This window comes from Rhagoletis pomonella, unplaced genomic scaffold (assembly GCF_013731165.1).
Source record: "Rhagoletis pomonella isolate Grant_MI unplaced genomic scaffold, Rhpom_1.0 Rhpom_scaffold_00048, whole genome shotgun sequence".
Taxonomy (NCBI): Eukaryota; Metazoa; Arthropoda; class Insecta; order Diptera; family Tephritidae; genus Rhagoletis; species Rhagoletis pomonella.
Genome location: NW_023458602.1, coordinates 71,024 through 92,218, shown reverse-complemented (window position 1 = coordinate 92,218; position 21,195 = coordinate 71,024). Strand labels below are relative to the sequence as shown.

Below are 21,195 nucleotides of genomic sequence, written 5' to 3'. Positions count from 1 at the left end.
CTTTTTATATTTTTTAATGAAAAAATTAAACAAATCATACTTTAACAGAAGAAAAATTTAAAAAATAACAGGTTCTGTGCAAAATTTTTGCATTTATGCTGAAGCCTGTTCTGTTGCAAAAAAAAAAATCAAATTACTAATGAAGAAACTCGATGGATAAATAAGAAATAATGAGTGGTCAAATGAAAATACGCATAGATTTTTCGTATGAAAAATGACCAGGAAAGAAAGTTACTCATACGCCACGTACACCTACGTTTCATGCTTTTCTGCTCGTATTTCATACAAAAAATCTTTGCGCATTTTCATTTGACTACTCATTATTTCTTATTTATCAATCGATTTTCTTCATCAGTAACTTGATTTTTTTTTTGTAACAGAACAGGCTTTAGTACAAATGCAAAAACTTGGCACAGAACCTGTTATTTTTTTAATTTTTCTTCTGTTAAAGTTTAATATTTTTATTTTTTCATTAATAAATATAAAAAAACTGGAATGATTAATTAATTTGTCAGAAACTATTAGTCCTATCGGAAAGTGATGTATATATGGTTTATGAAGTATTATATTAGCTTTGATTGGACGTATCTCCTTTTAAGATTGTTAAATTGGTTTGTCAGATATACGCGATTAAGTGGAATCACTTTTTGTTTTAAGCTGAATAACGGTAAATTGCAAATATCTCGAAAACGTATCCATAGAACAAAAAATATCTCGATTTTCGGAATCACCGAGCAATTCTACATAGAAATTGGATAGTGGCGTCTGGAGAACAAAAACCAAACTAAAATTTGTGATCAGTGTAATCTAGCAAAGCTAAGATCAAAAAGTATGCTCTCTGATTTCTCTATATGCTGACGTTTTGTTTTGTTGCTCACCATTTTTTATATTTCCCGCTACCACCAACAAGCAATTTCACCACATCAATAATAATAATAAACAATAATAATCTCGCGAACAGCAGTTCAGATTTTCGCGAAATTTTGTTTATAAATAGCACTAGCAGACCCGCCGGGTCGCTGAACACGTATCTGAAGTCCGTTTTGCTCCATCACGTCTAGATTTGTTCCTAACCTCAAAAAACACCTCGGATTTTCTCTGTCCCGTAAAATTCGACAAGTTTTTTGAGATTAGAAAAAATGCAGACGTGATGGAACAAAACGGACTTCAGATTCGTGTTCAGCGACCCCAAAAGCATATAACAGACTAGGTTTGGTCAAAAGAACCTTTCATCGATTTTTTTTGTGGACCTATCTTATTGATGAACGCCTACAAATACAATTGTAAGATATTTAAGGAATTTAGTCTGAAATAAGTCTATATATATTGGATTTCTATGAACCAATGATGCTCCCCCATATTGAAATTGCCACCAACTAACCGGATCATTGTTGTCGCAAGAAATTCTTCACGGACATAATGCTTTCGTTAGGTTATCTAAGACAGCAATGGAGGATATGCCTTCTGCCGACCACCAAACCAAACGTGAACGTGAATTGTTGGTGAAAACGTTGGACCAAATGTTTCAATAAAAAAAATTTTTTTTTGGTGGGTCGAAGTTCGCCGAGTCTGCTAGTAAATAATAATCGATCATGAAGAAATTAACGATAATCTTAAATTCTTATATGAGAATTGAAGTCGGTTTTGTTTTTTGCTTAAAAATGGCTTATTTATTTAAAGGTGCGCTTTTATTTTTTCTCTCTTACGTCAGGATTTATTTTAAAGGACTTTGTTATTTAAAAAATTCAATGCAATGTAGATTAAAAATATGGGTACCAAATAAAAAAGGAAATTTCTTTAGAAGTTAAAAAAATTAAAATTATTTGGATTCACAAGGACGAATACGTCATTTTTTAAGATGATAAAGTTAAAAGGACGAAATTCGAGGATGTTATGGAGTTTACATAAGTCCTTAACATATAATTTTTTCAGCAACAAATATTACGGAATTTCAAGGATAAAATTTTAATGGACATTTTCAATACTTACCAGTCCTAATACTCCAAAAAATTGAATCTGTTTAAATTCTACAGAATTTCCTCTTTAATTTGATACCCATGAGGTCAGAGTGAAGAACTAAAAACGAAATTTTACTATATTTGGTCCATGGTTTCGCGAATATATTCAGCCCTATTCTACATTTGGATTACGTTCCCGCATTCCGCTCCGCTACAATCGTAATTTGGTATTCTAAGTTACGATCGAATCGAAAGAAGAAAAGGAAGAGGAAGAGCGAACACATCCTCGAAATAAGCTGGTTGCCTAGTTATGTGTGAATTCGAAACAAAACAAAAGAAATAATTGCCACCAAACTATAACAGCTTATGAAGTTAAAATTTGTAAATATTTTACAATAACTAAATATATCTAACTCATTTTAATTTAAAAATAAAATTTTTGTTTGTTCTTAATTTAAGTGGAAACATACATAATTCGATTGCTTGAAGAGCAGAACGAGTCCCAGATTGCTGATGCGAAACTTTAAAGGGAAATTTAGGGACATGTTTGATCCTTTTCAGATGAGTGAAGAATTATAAGAAATTCATCTTGAACTGCATTACTCACCGCTCAAAGCCAGTGAAATTATAAACGTCGTTTGAGCACTCCACAACATTTGCATTTAGTACAGAGTAGAAGATTTTAACGCAAATGAATTCGATTTTGAAAGCCGCCAGGATGGGAAGAATAAAGCTTATCCTTCCATAGCAAATCGTATTCGAGACAACATACGCACCTCTTTTTAAAAAGCTAGTAAAAACGAGTAAAATAATAAAAACATCTCATAAATCTATTAATGTTATATAAAAAGAATAAATTGTATTCAGTGCATTTCGCAGTCTTATTTATAGACAATGAAAACAAAAACGCCTGGACTTCCTCTTTGAAAACCCCGCGCAATATCCCTTTTGGTTGCCATTATTTGAGCCAATTTTTCGTATTGCCCGTATTGCTGCTCGCGAAAACACAGAATTGGAGAAAATTCATTTATGGTGTCTTTTACAATCATACACAGTATATTTTACTTAAGTTTTTTATAAAATTTTAATATTTAATCCCACGAAAATAACAATCGAAACGTTCTCCGTCAACAAATTTTCAGCTTAGAAAGACGTAACTACGACCGAAATGTAGAATAGGTATAATCGTAAATTTTTAAGATTGATCGAAACGAAACGGAACGCAGAATACCAAAGTTGCCAAACGGAGAAAATTTCTGGGTCGATTACGGATAGCAACGCAACCACGGTTCGATTGCTAGCTGGCAACGCAACTGGAAATAAAATTTGTATTACGAATCGCAACCTTCGTCAGTTGCTGTAGAGTTATCGATAATAGAAATTTGACAGGTCAACAACCAGCAAGCGGCTGTAAACAAGCTGTGCGAGTAAAATCAATGGGTCGATTATCGATAGCAAGCGAGATTCAGTTGCGTTGCTAGTTGCCAAAACGATATTACAGATGGCAACTGGCAACTTTTAACTGACAGCTGCAGTTGCTACAAAGTGTGTATACAGGCAACTACATTCGTTGGTTTTTGGAGTGTTTTTAGGAGCAAAAATTTAAAAGTTTGTCATATATTTTACTTTTTAATAATTTGAACGATATTAACATTTTGCAATGAAGTTTGCTTTTACAGAATATGGTGAAAATAACAAAACAATAACTTGAAATTTTTACTCCCGTTGAGTACGCGCTTTTTGCGAAACAAAAGCGAACACTGATTGCAAATTTTTTCGGTAGAAAACCGTCATATAAAAAGTTTGTTTTGCGCATGATTGTCCTTTTTTTCCAAGCAAATTTCTAACGAAAAATTATCTGCGCAAGAACAACCCCTCCCTTTGAAAATTTGCGACCAACTGAACGCTAATATGAGCGCAAGTAAGTCGGTACTCACCACCAGTGTTGCCATTTCTGTTTCTGCCGTCCCGCCAAACTGATAAACAAAAATCGCTAGAATCCTGCTAAATCATTTAAATTCTGTAAAATCTTATGAAAAGAAGTTTCTTTTGTAATTTAGGAGTTAAACTTTATTTGATAAAATTAGAGATCATATGTTTATAAAAAACCATCAGTTTTTTAACAAAAACAAAATTGGAACTTCGTTATATGGTTTTATAATCAGTATTGGGATTTTGTGGCATCAAATAAAGTATAAAAATTGGTCATACGAATGTCGAATTAAAATTTATCATCATCACATCATGCAGCTTTTTTCACGTTAGTTGAGCCGAAGATACCTAAAAATATTCGACAACTATATAATACTATTAGAATACCTTTCCCGCCATGTTCAGTGCTTATTTAGTGCATTTTATTTTGGATGCGGAAATCTTTGTACATAAATATGTGCATATTGATGCATATTAAATTTGACTGAAAATAATTTTTTGATGTTTTGATTTGTCCCAAGTTTTGGTGCTTTTAGGAAAGTTAGCAGCCATGGGGTCTCACATTCGTGAGTACTCCCTTATACTTGTTCTCTCATTCCGATCACACATACAGATGCAATTCGCGCAAAATTTTATGTTCCCCCCCCCCCCCCCCCCTTCCCGGGCATAATTACCTCACCTCACCTACCCAACGGTTTGCACATTTGCCGTGGTTTGCACGTTTGGGCATTTTGCCCGTATGTGCACATTATGCCCATTGCTACTCTAGAGGATTGGAATTATTCTTTAAGAGTCGCCTGATTGAGGCCGCGTTCATGCACTTCTCTTCCTCTTAAACAAATAATTGTGATGAATTTAGCTTTATTGCTGTCTTTTCTTTAAAACTCTTTATTTTAATAATTTAATTTTACTCGCACAGCTTGTTTACAGCCACTTGCTGGTGGTCGAACTGTCAAATCGCGATTATCGATACAGCAACTAACGTTAGTTGCCATTCGTAATACAAATTTTCTTTCCAGTTGCGTTGCCAGCTGACGGCCGAGCCATAAATTATTTAAATAAAGAGTCTTAAAAAAAAGACAGCAATAAAGCTAAGTTCATCACAATTATTTGTTTAAGAGGAAAAGAAGCGCATGAACGCGGCCTCAATCAGGCGATATTTAAAGGATAATTCCAATCCTCTAGAGCAGAGGTGGGCAGCTTCGGCAGAGCATTTTTGTAGTGTGCGTGCAATTGATGTCACTGTGTGCGTGCGAACAAGTCGTGTGAAGCTTTCGCTGTCTTCCCAAGCAGAGCATGTATACGCGAATTCGCCACGCAGTCGCCCCCCGGACAGACACTGCCCAGCTGTGCTCTAGAGCTACCGCGTGCACTGTAAGCAAAAGTTAATGCTTTCAAAGTTTTTCTTTTATTATCGTTTTGTGTTCATTTTCAAAGCAAATTGAGGACTTCCAAATAAAACTGTAATATAATTGGTTAATAAACAAATGAACCACTTCGTTCAACTTCAATACCTCCGCTCATAAAAGCTTGCGCACCTCTTCGATTTTTTCGCAGAAGGAAGTGGCACCGCAAAGACTTCAATTTGGAAGACCTGGTGTGTCGGTAGTTTTAAAAGAGGTGCTTCAGTTGATAAAGGAAAATATTTGCAATCTGTTGTAAATTCTTTGTTGATTTGGTAGTTAGCAGGCGGATTACCGCGGATTCAATTTCGCGTTAATAAAATACGTGTTTCTTTTTATTTCGCCCAAAAGGAAGTGCCCGCCATCTTCCTCCTTTTCTCTTTATTAATTTTCTTTACAGGGTTGCATTACATAATTTACTTAGACCAGTAGGAACAGGGTTGCATTACCGACTCCGAAAATTAACTAAATGAAATTATTTTATACAATGTTACAACTCGGCCAAACCTGACACATGATCGGCCTCGATCAGAATAAAATCACTCAACTAATCGCTAATGGGTCCTGATCTGTATTCTCAACGCACACTTCCGGTAGCTGCCGCCACGTTCTCATTCGATGGGCCTCGATCATACCGTCATAGGGAAGTTGCGTAAGCTGGCAATTATTTATGTCGCGGACGACGTACCTATCATTCCCTAGAACCTTATGCAATACGTACGGTCCCTTGTATTGAGGCACGAATTTTTTGTTACTTCCTGTAGAAGTGTCGACATTTCTCACGACTACAAAGTCTCCTACGTCATATGCCTTACTTTGGCGGTTACTCTTCGCGCGGAATCGTACTCTTGTCTTGCAGTGATCGAGTCGGATGCGTCCTTACGTAGGCGGTCCAAGTCTCGTCCTTCGTCCGGGCATAGTTTTTCCTGGAAGTATTCCGTAAATTCGTTAAATATCACCCCTCGTCGGCTCGGGGTATCACGGCAAGTACTGTGCACCGAATTATTAATAGCGTATTCGACTTCAAGTAATTTTTTAACCCAGTCATCATGGTTAATAGGGTCCGTCAACTTCCCCAACATGGATTTTAGTATCCTATTCACTCTCTCCACCTGTCCATTGGCTTGTGGGGATGCCACGGCAACCTTCACATGCCCTACATTTCGTCTCAATAAAAATGAACTTAACTCTGAGAGAAGTGAAACAAGTGCCTCTATCGCTGATGATTCGTCTCGGCCTACTATAATAGCGCTAAAATACTTGTCGAGGGCCGCCGTGACTTCTCGAGTACTAGTTGAATTAGCTGGACAAAGCTTGAAATATTTAGTGAATGCGTCAACAACAACTAAAATATGCTTACGCTTTCACCTAATTGACGGCAGTGGTCCAAAGTGATCTACGTGGATAGTGTCAAACGGCAAAGGGGTTTTTGGGATAACGTGAAGAGTTCTTTCTTCTGCATGAGGCGGAGTGGCGTACATTATGCACTTCAGGCAATTCCTAACGTACTTTTCTACTTTCGGTCGCATGTTTGGAAACCAGTATATAGCTTCAGCTTACTAAGGGTCTTCTCCACTGATAAGTGACCCATCCTCTCGTGAATTACCTGTATCACGTTGTGCTCCATTTCGTTGGGTACATACAGAGCTATCTTACCGTCATTCTTCTTCTTGTATATCAATCCGTTTACCAAGATAATATTTTTATCCCGCTCTGGGCAACCTGTACTTGGAACTCCACGTCATCCGTGTTTACAATTAGCGATATCTGCCTCCTACTGAGGGCATCAACATGACCCATTGAAGCACCTTTTCTATGTTTTATTTTATAATTATAATTTTCGAGCTCAAGAGCCCACCTAGCTATCCGGGGGTTCAGTTGTTTTCTTTCGAGTGTCATCGTCAATGAGTTACAGTCGGTTATTATGGTGAAGCGTATGCCTTCTAGATATGTCCTAAACCTCCTAAGTGCATATATAATGGACAATGCCTCCAGTTCAAAACTATGATATTTCGACTCGGCACTTGAGGCAGTTTTGGAGAAGTACGAGACGGGGTGGAACTTACTATCGTCTTGGCGTTGCAGCAATACTGCACCGAAAACTACACTACTGGCGTCACAATGGAGTTCCGTCTCCCGAAGTGGGTTGAATATAGCCAGCACGGGGCTTTTAACAAGGCGGGACTTAAGTTCGGTGAATGCATCAAGGCATTTCTCGTCAGTCAAATGGTGAGTTTCTTTTAAGCAAGTTTTGTAATGGTTTTGCAATTTGCGAAAAGGACGGTACAAATCTGCGGAAATATGAGAACATGCCAAGGCAGGATTGTAGTTGCTTTGCATTCGGTGGAATCGGGAAATTTTGTATGCTATGGGTAATATACCTGAATGTGACACCACATATCCTAAATAATTGATTTCATCATACCCAAACCTGCATTTATCTAAGTTAAGTTCCAAAGCTCTAAAGGTAAGTCTCTCTAATACTAATTTTAGCAGGTCTTTGTGTTCATCAAAATTTTCGGTCGCAACGATGATGTCATCCATGTAAATGATGACTTTTCTGCTATCGATCATTTCCCGGAAGATGTTGTTAATGAAACGCTGAAATACAGCGGGAGCGTTCTTCAGTCCGAACGGCATCTTCAAATATTCATATTGACCATTAGGGGTCACGAAGGCGGTAAGGGGAATTGATTCAGGTGCCATCTGAACTTGGTGAAAACCACTTTTTAAGTCTAATACGGAAAAGAAACGTTTGTTTTCCAGATATTCTATGCAGTCATCGATTAGCGGCAGAGGGTAATTATCCCTAACAGTCAATATGTTTAATGCTCGGTAATCTACACACATTCGGACCTTTCCGTTCTTCTTTTTAACCAGCACTATTGCTGACGCATGAGGTGAATCGCTCGGCCCCATTATTCCATCTCGGCAGAGTTCGTTAATGATAGTTTGTACTTGGTTTCTCTCAGCGTAAGAAAGTCGTCGGGGCGCGCAATGGAAAGGTACGTCAGTCGTCAAGTGTATCACCGATGCCTTTATAACTGGGGCCTTTATTAACCATATGTTTTTTTCCCTAGTTGGTTTGGGACCAGTGATGCCTTTACAAAGCTAATCGGACTGCCAGTATCGAAAAGAGAGGGTACCTTATAAGTAATTGGAACCGCAAGTGTCTTAAAAGCTATACTCACAGAGTTAAAAGCGCCGATTGCACCTAGTTGGTCGTCTTCATCCTCGGCAACAGTGGCTACTTCGCGCCTTTTCAGTTTTGCTGGATTTGGGCATGAGCGATGGTCGTGGCCCATCTTCCAGTACATGAAGTAGGAACCATCCGGTCTTAGTGGGAACGGGCATTTTGGTTTTATGTGCCCGTTCCGGGAGCAGTTGAAACGCTTCAGCTTCGTATCGTCGGTTTGTTTTGGCGCCGTTATCTGCCGCTGGTTAAGGGTTTTTAATTCCTCTACGCTTCGTGCCGTGATCAGGATGTGGGCATGCGGGGTAGTGTTCCCGATGCCGTCTATTATGAAGTCTATCAACTCCGTATCGGCGATATTGGCACGCTTCGCAATGGCCTGCATCGTTAGCGTGTAGCAGTGGAGCGTCTCCTCTTTCCTCTTCCAGCGGCGCTGCGACAGCATTTTGTTTACTTCTTGCCTTGTAATTCCCACGTCGAATTCGCCTGATGGCGCCGTTTTTAGCGCCAGGTAATTTAAGGCGCCCGTGGTCGATAAAAATACCCGCGCTGTACCTGTTAGAGACCTGTCAGAGCAAGCGAAAATTGTCGTCAGCACCTGAGGACTCCATTATTTCCTCAAAATCGCGCAGAAAATGGTGAACGGGACAGGTTACGTCGTCGCCATTAAATTTAGGCAGAGCCTGCTCAATATCGCCGAATTCCGGGCGACCTTGTCGTCTACTATTAGGAGGGCGCTCCAGTTCTTCTGTCTGCGTAGCGTCAGTATTTCCAAGCGCTTCCTAAGGGCCGTCACTTCTGCGTCTAGTTCAGTGAGTACGGACCTGGCTATTTCGGAGGCATTCTCTGATACCAGAGCCGCAGTGTTATTGGCGATAGAGATGGCGGTATCGGCAGTGGAATAGGCGGTATTAGCGGTGGTGGTGGCGGCGGAATCAGCGGTGGCGGCAGCGGCGGTAGTGAAGGCAGCGGTGTAGGCGGTAGTGATGGCGGTGGTGTAGGCGGTAGTGATGGCAGCGTTGGTGGCAGCGGTGACGGCAATGTCGGCGATGGTGCCGGCGGTGTTGGTTGAGGCAGTAAATGCGGCATCAACGGTATCGGCAAGGGTAGTGGTGTTCCTATTATCACCCACGAGAATTTTACGTAGCTGTTGTGTCGTGGCTGAGGGTGGGAACGCCACACCAGCTTGTTGTAAGGCCTTAGTTATATCCTCACGTGGGTTGGCCATTTTCCATGATTATTGGCAACTATTGATGATATTCGATGATCGGGGTAATATCCCAATACCTGAGCTGTAAATGCCTTGTTGATTTGGTTGTTAGCAGGCGGATTACCGCGGATTCAATTTCGCGTCTCTTTATTTCGCCCAAAAGGAAGTGCCCGCCATCTTCCTCTTTTTCTCTTTATTCATTTTCTTTACAGGGTTGCATTACATAATTTACTTAGCCCTTTACGGCGCAAGTTCTTTTTTTTTTTTGAAAAACCTGTTTCAAACGATTTTAAATACTATTTATAGAAAGGAAATGATAACAAAAATTTAATTTGATTTTTTTTTATATTTTATTCAATAAAATAAGTATGTTGCAGATATGCAACATTGCGCTTTATTTCAGAAAATTCAATGAATATGAAATTGCTTGAAGCAATTGTTACTTTTGTTATAGCATAAGCCCACGCCACATTTTTCGCAAATTGTTTGCGTGTATCCTTTGCAGTTTGGTAGCTTGCACCTTATTCTTTTTTCTGCCCAAGCAGGCCAATGTCCTAGCTGATCTTGCCGAACATCTTTCGGCGGAATGTATTGACAAGGACCTTTTTTCTTTTTTTCTTCTATTTGGCTTTGTAGGGTACTTTTCCTTTTTAGCGTTCCCTGCTTTTCTGTTTTTCTTGGATTTATCATATCTATGCACCGAAGATACTGCGACTTTTCCCGCGAAGTTGGATGCTAATGTGGCCACTTTGTTGTCCCTCTATGAAACAACGGAGATGTCCGTTCCATTGATGTCACCCACCTGTTCGACAGATGTCCCGCGGTACTCTTTCTTGGAAATCTTTTCCTCCGGTAACTTGCAATTGGGTATGCGATTTCTTCTAATGTTTCCCAAGCTCAGTATTCCTCGTTTTGCCAAGTATTCAGTCAACGGCAAGGACGTGTAGTAAGTATTAAAGAAAATGCGGTAGTTCTCATTGGAAGGCACACTTCTTGAAAGTCGAACAACCACATTGACAGACGCACCTAGGTCGGGTTCATCGTCAGCGACAATATTTTCTTGGCCACTGTATACCTCAAATTTGTGACAAAGCCACTCACACCAGACATGACGAATAATTTATAGCCCCACTTATGCGGTTTATCGGGAAGGTACTACTTCAGGTGGTGACGTGCCTTTGTAGAACATATTTGCTTGTCAATTGATAACTGCGCCTCTAACGGAATTTTTCCAAAACTTGAGTTCAGCATGTCTAACAGTGGCGTTATTTTGAATAATCGGTCAAAATCAAGGTGATCCTTATTTAACATATTGCTGTTTTCGTTCAGGTGTAACATTTGGCGATTTTGTGCAAATATTTTTTGAGACAAAATCTCTTTTACAGGAGCGTAGCCGAACTTCTCTGACCAATACATACCGGCATTCGGCATTTCTACGATGGACATGTAGTAGAGAATACCAATAAATTGCCTTATTTCGATATTTGTAGTGTTTAAGGGCTTATTTAAATTTTTTCTGTGCTGTATATGTTAGACTGATCTCTAATGTAGTCCACTATTTCATCTGGGAACAGTTATTGGAACACTTGGAAAGGTGTATCCAGTCCCAAAATGTCATTCGACAAGTTTGTACTGCCACGGAAATAAATTTGCTCGGAACTTAAATTAAGAGCTTTGGTCTTCCATTTCACACTCAGCTGCAAAAAATAGAACCCAAATTCTTAAAAAACTAACTACTAATTTCTGTAGCTAATATTTACTTTCTCAGGTTTACATTTCTTGGTACCGCCCTTTGCTGTTGAGCTGATGCCCGTTATAACAGAGATATCATTACCATTACCACTAAATTCTTCTTCAACTGACAACGGAAGTGCACTTATTTCTGGAGGAATAACATCGTCGTCGTCTGAAAAATCCATTCCATTCTCACTTTCGCAACCCAGATCCTCTAAAATTCGTTCTATTTCAACGTCTGTAAGGGACGCCATTTTCAGTTGCTAATCGATGTGATAAGCGCAGATCTGCAACAAATCAAAATTTAACGCTACATATATCACACAACAAATTACGCACATAAACAGTTCGTTTTTCAGCCAAATAATGTCTTACCTTCCGCAAGTTATTATTGCTTATGGCCAATCTTGTCACTTTTTTTAAATACTAAAATGCAAAACCGTATGTTTGCCAGGAGCTTTTCTCACAACAAAAAATCACCTTTCAATAAGAACTGAGAACAAAAATCTGACTGGTTTTGCTAAGTACTGTTAGAAATGGGCTGTTCGCTTTGTTACTGATATGCAACAATGCGCTTGGCGTCAATATTAAATTTGGTACTATTTTAGCGGGAGAATCTTGAGTATGTTGCAGATCTGCAACACGGCGCCGTTAAGGGTTAGACTAGTAGGAACAGGGTTGCATTACCGACTCCGAAAATTATCTAAATGAAATTATTTTATACAATGTTACACTGTGTTCGCTTTTGTTTCGCCAAAAGGGCGTACTCCACCGGAACTAAAATTTCAAGTTATTGTTTTGTTATTTTCACCATATTCTGTAAAAGCATTGCAGAATGTTAATATCGTTGAAATCATTAAAAAGTAAAATATATGACACACTTTTCAATTTTCGCTTCTAAATACGCTCCATAAACATTCCCAGCAACCACAAATCAGTTGTGTTTTCGTATTCTGCAGCCAAAAATATCCAGTAACTTGCCAGTAACCAAATTTCGGAGAGTAAGCCAATATTTACTCCCAATGAGTGAAATATGCAAGAAAGTACGAAAACGCAAAACCAGCAAGAAGTTTCTAGTTTTAGGAACAGCTGATTAATTTATTTTCCGATGCAATTTTCTTAGAAAACTAGTATTTTCCATCTTATTATAAATTTAAATAGGTTTACTTTGTCAATTGCAACTCTAAAGGCACCACAAACAATGTGAATAACATTAAGCATCATGCCATCAGCTGTTTTTCTTACTAGCAAATAATAATAATAATAATAGATTGGCGCTTACACATATGTTAGTGTTTGGCCGAGCTTCTCCTCCGACTTGTGGCGTACGCCTTGATATTGTCACACAAGGCGAAGGGACCTACAGTTTTACGCCGACTCCGAACGGCGATTGTATTTTTATGAGAAGCTGTTTTTCTAGCAAATAGTTGCTAGTAAAAATCCAGTAAAACTTGCAAGTTCAGCTGTCATTTTTGCTCTCTCAATTTCCCCTCTTTTGCTAGTTCCTTGCAAGTTTATGCGTACGAAAACGACATCCAGTAAAAAATCAGTAAAATTAGTACTGGATTTACTGGATAGTGCGAACGCGAACAGGGCTATGTTGTTGTTGTTGTAGCGGCACTACTAAGCCCCGCCTGTTTCGGGTCAACTTTTAATCATTATCGTCAAGCTCAACTAACGGTAGGCCCAGGAAACGAGCTGTTTCGATGGGGTCGGACCAAAGGGAGAGGGGTGTTAGTTGAGTCGGATTGATTTGGCATGTGAAGAGGTGGTTGGTGTCGTGGGGGGAGTCTCCACATGCCGGGCACTCATTTGGGATGTTTGGGTCGAGTCTGGACACGTAGCTGTTTAGGCGGCTACAATATCCAGACCGTAACTGAGCCAGGGTAACGCGGGTCTCTCTAGGTAGTTGAAGCTCCGTCTCTTCCACAGGTGGTGATTGGGCTCCGATAACGACATTCTTAGGCCGGGAGTCGAGGTAGGTGGAGACTGACTCCCTATGAATGTCGTTAATCGCTTGTCTGTACGTCATTGGGTCCAGTGGTTGGTCTGTGTGGGTCTGGACTGCGTCCTTGTACACGAATAGGTGCCCCCCTGACGTGCCTGGGCGGAGGCTCCTCCTCCAGCAGTGGTCTGTTGGGGTGTTCGCTTCTGTGACACCCCACCAGAAACTGCTTACAGAGCATTTTGTTGTGTTCCCTTACGGGGAGCACTTGGGCCTCGCTGTGTAGGTGGTGCTCAGGCGTCATCAGAAGGCACCCAGTCGCTGTCCGGAGTGCGGCGTTCTGACAAGTCTGTAGCTTCGTCCACTGCGTCCAACTAGTCCCCGGCGACCAAACTGGCGCTGCATAATTTAGAACCGGCCGGCCAATTGCCTTGTATGTTGCCAGCAACGTTTCTTTGTCTTTGCCCAAGTGCTGCCGGCGAGCGACTAGAGGACCTTGTTGCGGCTCTGTACTTTGTTGACAACTGCGGTTGTGTGCGCGGAGAAGGAGAGCAGGCTATCAAAGGTAACCCCTAAAATTTTTGGGTTGTTCACCGTCGGTATAGGTGTGCCGTCGATGTGAATGCCTAATTCTAGCCTGACCTCCTTCGTCCAGGTGGTGAAGAGGGTCGCCGTTGATTTCGTTGGGGAGAGGGTTAGGCTCCTTGCAGTGAAGAAGCGAGAAAGGCTGGAGAGATAGCCGTTTACTTTTGAGCAGAGGTCATCAATTCCATTCCCAGACGCCAAATCGAACAATCATCAGCGTACGAGATCAGGGAAACTCCTTCAGGAGGCTGGGGGAGTTTCGAGATGTAGAAGTTAAAAAGTAAGGGGGAGAGAACACCACCTTGTGGAACCCCTTGTTTTATTCTTCTTGGTTTCGAGGTTTGATCTCTGAAGATAACTGATGATTGTCGACCACTCATATAATTCGCCGACCATCGCTTCAGTCCCTGTGGGAGAGAGGAGGTCTCAATGTCTTCTAGCAGCGTGGAATGGCAGACGGTGTCAAACGCCTTTGACAAGTCCAACGCTACTAGGACAGTTCTCTCACAGGGGCGGTTACGATTTAGGCCACGAGTTATCTGGGTGTTTATGGCGTTAAGTGCTGTAGTTGTGCTGTGCACTTTACGGAAGCCATGCTGTTGTTTAGCTGGGGTTAGGTGGCAGGTGAAGTATGGGAGCAGCAGGGCCTCAAGTGTCTTCGCGACCGGGGAAAGGAGCGTTATCGGGCGATAAGAGTCTCCTCTGTTGGCGGGCTTCCCCGGTTTCAGCAGTAAGACCACTCTCCCTGATTTCCACACATCAGGAATGATGAGAGTGGTCATAGACAAATTGAGGACCTCCGTGAGGTATGCTACTCCCACAGGCCCCAAATGTTTCAACATCAGCATACAGATTCCGTCGAGTCCAATGGCTTTGGAGGCTTTCGCCTTCCCGATGACCCCCTTCACTTCACCGCTGGTGAAGGCAAGTGGTGCACTGTTTTTGGGCAGTTTGTGCAGCCTCCTGGTCACTCGAAGAAGCGTGACCTTCGAATGAGATTTCCACTCTGTTATCACGCTTCGTCGGTTTGTACAAGGACCTCACGGTTGACCAGAGCTTACTCACATCAGAGGTGAAGTTACAGGCCTTCAAGTGCTCTTCCCACTTTTTCCGCTTATGTTGATTTACCAGTTGCCGAATCTCCAAATTAAGGTCCTTCAAGCGAGGGTCCCCGGGGTCGACCTGGCGTAGGTGGTCACGCTCATTTGCTAGTACAGCTGCTTCAGCCGGGAAATTTGGGCGGACTTCCGCGATACGTCCGGACGGTATGAAGCGAGCTGCTGCGGCAGTGATTACCCTGCGGAACTGGCGTTCGCCAGCATGTACGTCTGTGGGTGTGGGGAGGGCGGCGAAGCTGCTCTCGATAACTTCCGCGAAGCCGTTCCAATCAGCTTTGTTGAAGTTGGTGTAGGTTCGGTGATCCGCGGGAGCAAAGTCGGTGGTCTGATGCTAACGTTAGCATAGGTCGCCATGATACGCTATTTATCAGACCAGCGCTAGCAATTGTTAGGTCTGGCGAGCTGCTGCAGCTGCCCACAATCCAGGTGGGGGCGTCGTCGTTCATGGTGCAGGATGACGAATCGTCTATCTGCTCAGCCAAAATGTTTCCCCTCCGATCATTGGCCAGGCTTGACTGCCAAAGATCGTGGTGCGCATTGAAGTCACCTACTACCAATCGGTTTTCGCCTCTGAGTAGCGCACCTATGTCAGGGAGATATCCAGCCGGGCAGCAGGTGACAGGGGGTATGTACACGTTAAATATTTCGAGCTCGACATCGCCTGACTGGACAGCTATGCCCTGACATTCTAGGGTAGTGTCCCTTGGGTCGATGTCTTCTTCGATTAGCCGATACTGCACTGTGTGGTGTAGAATGAACGCTAATCCTCCACCATTATCTCGCTCGCGATCTTTACGGAGCACATTGTAGGCTGCGCAACCCAACAAAGTTGAGTTGCTGTGCAACTTCGTTTCTTGGACCGCAGCTATCAATATGCCGTGCCGACCCATGAAGACTGCTATCTCCTCAATCTTGCTCTGGAGTCCGTTGCAGTTGAGTTGGAGTACGTTCGTATGCCTTGGGAGGCTGGTCGCGATACGGGGAGTGAGGGAAGTGTGGGGCCTACCTTGGGCATGTTGCGCCTGACGCAGTTGCTGTTGCAGCCTGATGGTAGGTGGCTGCGATGTGGGCGTTGTTGTCTGCGCCGGCGGTGCACTACAGCAAGGGGCACTGTAGTTGGTAGTCCAATCGCGAGTGGTGCGTAGACCAGAGCATAGCCGGAAGTGGCACCAGCCAAGGCATGTGTTGCATTTGACTGAAGTCACATTCCGGTATATTCTGTTCTGGCACACGGAGCATATGGTGTTGGCAACCAGTAGCTGCTGGTTGGCTCGCGCTCGCGAGTGGGACCGGCCGGTAGGTTGTGTGGGTGGGGTGTGTTGGGAGGTTTGCTGTTGCTCAGGAGAGCTTCTGGGGGCCGTGCAGGCTCTTCGGGTGCTAGGCCGCACCCGTGCATTACGCGAGTGGGTAGCCGTGGAGGCTGATTGTGCCATTTGGCTTGAGCAACAGGGCGCCACAAAGTTTGTGGTCCACTCCCGGTGAGACCTAAGGCCAGAACAGGTTCTTAGGTGACTCCATCCGTTGCAGGAGTTGCACCTAACCGAAGTGGAGTTCAGGTGGAGTCGATTCTGGCAAACACAGCAGAAGTAAATTTCTGGTCCGAGGTTGGGCTCTACGCCCGCCCGGAGAAGAAGGATGCGGAGCAATCCGGCTGCAAGGTATTGCTCCATGGACGAATAATGATTGGTGGGTATCGCCGATCTAGACGGGGTTAGATCGCCGAAACAACAGCCCTTGGTCGGGTAAAACCCGAGTCATTCCGGTACGTAGAACCGGCTGTCGTGGGAATGCGAACAGGGCTATCGTTTTGGCAACTAGCAACGCAACTGAAGTTCGATTGCTATCAATAACACTGAGACAAATGGTAGGGGTCAGTGATCGGGAAGGGTTAAAACTACCGGGGAAAGTTATATCGGTAAAAAAGAAGTTATACGTGTCCCGGCGTTTCGCTTTTCGTAGGAATCGAGATATATATATAACTATCATATAGGGGAAATTGTCACCTTTGGTGGTCTTTTTTTGACATAACTCGAGAACCACTAGTCCGATTTTGCTCAAACAAATTTAAAAAAATTGAAAATTACAATTCCTTTAATCTGTTCATATAAGGTTTTTCTATATAATCAACAATTTTAAAAAAATTTAATATTTTAGGCAAAAAATATTTTTTTTCTTCATACATTTATTTTTACCGGCAAAACTGTTGATTATATAGAAAAACGTTATATGAACAGATTAAAGGAATTGTAATTTTTAATTTTTTTAAATTTGTTTGAGCAAAATCGGACTAGTGGTTCTCGAGTTATGTCAAAAAAAGACCACCAAAGGTGACACTTTCCCCTATATGATAGTTATATATATATCTCGATTCCTAGACGTGACCCAGCGCAACGCCGGGACACGTGTAACTTGTTTTTGACCGATATAACATTTCCCGTTGGTTTCATCCCATCCCGATTTTGACTGTCGCATAGTGTAATCGACCCAATCGATTCGAGTCGAAACGCAAGAATAGGGCTGATTGATTTTTGTGTGTAAAATTTACAATCGCACAGTGTTATTGTATGTATGTATAATGAGCTAAACATTTATAAAAAATATTAGTTACACTGTACGGCAATATCAAAATTTTTTCTGGGTATTGGACCAAACCAATTTTTTTTAAGAGATTGGGTCATAGGTAAAAAAGTGATTTCTCCGTTTTTCGAAGTTAGCCTCCGAAATCCAGTTATATGGGCCTTCGAAGGGCGAAATAGTACCTTTGATAAAAAATTATATTTAATTATTGCATGTAGATAACTAAAAACCTAAAAATATAGACGTAGTCCTTCTTTTGCTCTTATTTAAATGTATATAACTTTTTGTATGCAAACTTATATTTCAGGTGCTATAAGGGGTCAAAGCTCAGGTCTTCGAAAAATTAAATTCCTTATATTTCAAACAATTTTGAACTGATTTATAAAAAATTATATCGTTGTAAAGGTGATTGAACCCCCTTTCTTCTGATATGCACATTTGTATACTTCGTATATAAAAATCTGAGAAAAACCACATTTACAGGAAAAAATAAGTTTTTTTTATAAAAAAAATATTTTTAACAAAAAACTTACCAACTCATTTTTAAACGATTGATACCGTTGTAAATTATACCTCTTTTTTCTGATATGCATATTTGTATACTTCGTATAAAAAATTTGAGAAAAACATTTAAAAGGAAAATATGCCGATTTTTGTTTTAAAAAAATATTTTAAACAAAAAAATTACTAATTAGTAATACAATACTTTACTTTATTTAAATGAAACATAAAATTTCCTTTTATTTTTATATATAACCCGTTAAGTAAAAAATCAAAAACCATGGTTTTTATATTTTTATATGCCTTAGACTTCTAAAACACTACTACTCATTTGGTTTATTTAAATAAGGTATTCAACAGTATTACTAATTAGTAATTTTTTTGTAAAATTTTTTTTTATAAGAAAAAATTAGTATTTTTTCCTTTTAAGTGTTTTTTTCTCAAATTTTTATTCACGAAGTATACCAATATTCGTATCAGAAGAAAGGGGTTTAATCGCCTTTATAACGATATGATTTGTTTAAAAAAGCGGTTAGTAATTTATTGTTTAAAATATTTTTTTTTATACAAAAAAAAAGGTACTTTTTCCTTTAAATGCGTTTTTTCTCAAATTTTTATATACTGAGTATACAAATATGCATATCACAAGAAAGGGGGTTAAATCACCTTTACAACGATACGAATCTTTTAAAAATCAGTTCAAAATTTTCTGAAATATTAAGTTTTTAATTTTTCGAAGATCTGACCTTTGACCCGTTATAGCAATATAGAAATATATATATAGAAAAGGAATTTCTATTATTGCCATCAGTGCAAATTAGAAATCCCGAAAATCCCGGGATACCGGGATTTACATTTCTAATGCATACATGTATGTATGTATCTTGCCAAGGTCTGCCGCTTCGGCAACATCCCCCAAATCTTTTTGGAAAATTTAAATGCTGTATCTAAATTACACACTAAATTTTATACACAGTACATATGTACGTCATTTAAAGGGCGGTAGATATTAACAAGGGCTATGTCTTTTGTGCCTTCTCGGATTTAGATAGACAAGCAAAGCAAATGGGTCTAGTGGTGAACGAGGACAAAATAAAATATCTCTTGTCATCACACAAGAAGTCAGAGCAAAAGCGTCTTGGTACCTACGTCACTATTCACAGTTATAAGTTTGGAAAAGTAGACGGCTTCGTTTATTTGGGAACCAGCTTTAACACCAATAATAATGTCAGCCTTGAAATCCAACGGAGAATCACTCTTGCCAACAAGTGCTACTTTGGGCTGAGTATACAATTGAGAAGTATAGTCCTCTCTAGTCGTACAAAAATTACACTGTATAAGTCACTAATCATCCCCGTGCTGGTGTATGGCACGGAGGCATGGACAATGAAAACATCTGATAAAGCGGCTCTTCGAGGGTTCGAGAGAAAGATTCTGCGAAAGATTTATGGGCCCTTGCGCGTTGGCGGTGGACAATATAGCAGACGATTTAATGATGAGTTGTATTAGCTTTATAACGATTTAGTCATAGTGAACCAAATTAAAATTCAGCAGCAACACTGGCTAGGTCATGTAATTTGAGTGGACAGAAACTATTCAGCTCTGTAACTGAGGAAAAGGAAGGCCTCCTCTGCGTTGAAAGACCAGGTGGAGAAGGACTTGGCTTCTCTTGACATTTCCAACTGACGTCAGTTGGCACTGAAGAGAAACAACTGGCGTGTTATTGTGGACTCAGCCAAAATCGCTTAGGCGGTTATAAAGCCAATAAAGAAGAAGATATTAGTATACATACATATTCATATTTTTTCTCACCTTATCGAACTGTGTGCTAAGTCTTCATCGGTACCGATTGCGCGCAACACATATGAAGGCTCCAATGACGCTGAAGTACATGCTGAACCACTTGACAGAGCAACATCTTTCAAAGCCATCAATAACGATTCGCCCTCAACGTAGGCAAAAGACAAATTTAAACAACCGCTATAAGTTTGCTCAGGATCACCGTTACGGATGACATGAGGCAAAGCGCTAGTGATGTGGTCGTATAATCGTTTTGAAAGAAAATCTATCCATTTTTTATCGTAATCCATTTCCTTTAAAGCTATATCGCAAGCAAAACCAAATCCAACAACTAGCGGTGCGGGTACAGTTCCACTACGTAGGCCACGCTCTTGCCCTCCACCGCTTTGTATAGGTTCAAGCCGAACTCGTGGCCTTCGACGCACATAAAGTGCTCCAATGCCCTTTGGGCCATAAATCTTATGTCCAGATATGGACATCAAATCAATATTCATTGCATTCACATCGATAAGAATTTTACCTACAGCCTGGGCAGCATCCGTGTGGAAAAATACTTTCCGTGAACGGCAAAGTGCACCAATATCAGCCACCGGCTGTTTAACGCCTGGAAAAATTAGTCATTTGTATAGCCGGAAATCGTATGGTATATAATGTAAGTCATACCGATTTCATTGTTTACTGTCATTATTGAAACTAGCGACGTATATGGTGTTATAGATTCTTCCAATAGCTTCATATCAATGATACCATTTGATTTAACCGGTAAGTAAGTAACTTTGAATCCTTCATTTTCCAAAGCGCGGCAAGAGTCCAGCACGCATTTGTGTTCTGTCTGCGTTGTAATTATATGTTTTCTTTTACTCGCGTAAAATCTTTTAAATAATCGGAGTGGACATTTAGAACGTTGATGTAATAATACTCAAAATATAGATAAAAACCTGGCAACGCCCTTAACGGCAATATTATTAGATTCTGTAGCACCCGATGTGAAAATGATCTCTTTTGGTTCTGCATTAATTAACCGCGCAACCTGTTCTCTTGCCTTTTCGACTGCTTTCTCAGATTCCCAACCGTAGGCATGAGTACGTGAGTGTGGATTCCCATAGTAATTCGTCAGGTAAGGCAACATACTATCTAATACGCGAGGATCCTAAAAATTGGTTTACGTATTTAAAAAAAAAGTATTACAACAATAAGTTATCATTGGGGAAACTTTCCTATATATGCGATGGTAAAAGG

The 21,195-nt window shown here is 40.7% G+C and overlaps 1 protein-coding gene across 6 annotated transcripts in view; it reads right to left on the bottom strand.

Annotated features, from left to right (window-relative positions):
- The window catches only part of LOC118749786 (cysteine desulfurase, mitochondrial), a 47,889-nt gene that overhangs the window by 11,939 nt on the left and 14,755 nt on the right, over positions 1–21,195 (bottom strand). For 3 of the 6 annotated variants that reach the window (XM_036484563.1, XM_036484562.1, XM_036484567.1), the window contains exons 3-6: positions 20,895–21,106; positions 20,620–20,828; positions 19,969–20,560; positions 2,494–2,748 (exon numbers count right to left, since the gene is read on the bottom strand). In XM_036484563.1, coding sequence (XP_036340456.1) covers positions 2,562–2,748; positions 19,969–20,560; positions 20,620–20,828; positions 20,895–21,106 — 1,200 coding nt within the window. In that variant the 3' untranslated portion in view covers positions 2,494–2,561. Of the gene's footprint in view, positions 1–2,493; positions 2,749–10,043; positions 11,718–19,968; positions 20,561–20,619; positions 20,829–20,894; positions 21,107–21,195 lie in introns of those variants that run through there. The other 3 variants (XR_004994285.1, XM_036484566.1, XM_036484564.1) reach the window with 3 other exon arrangements.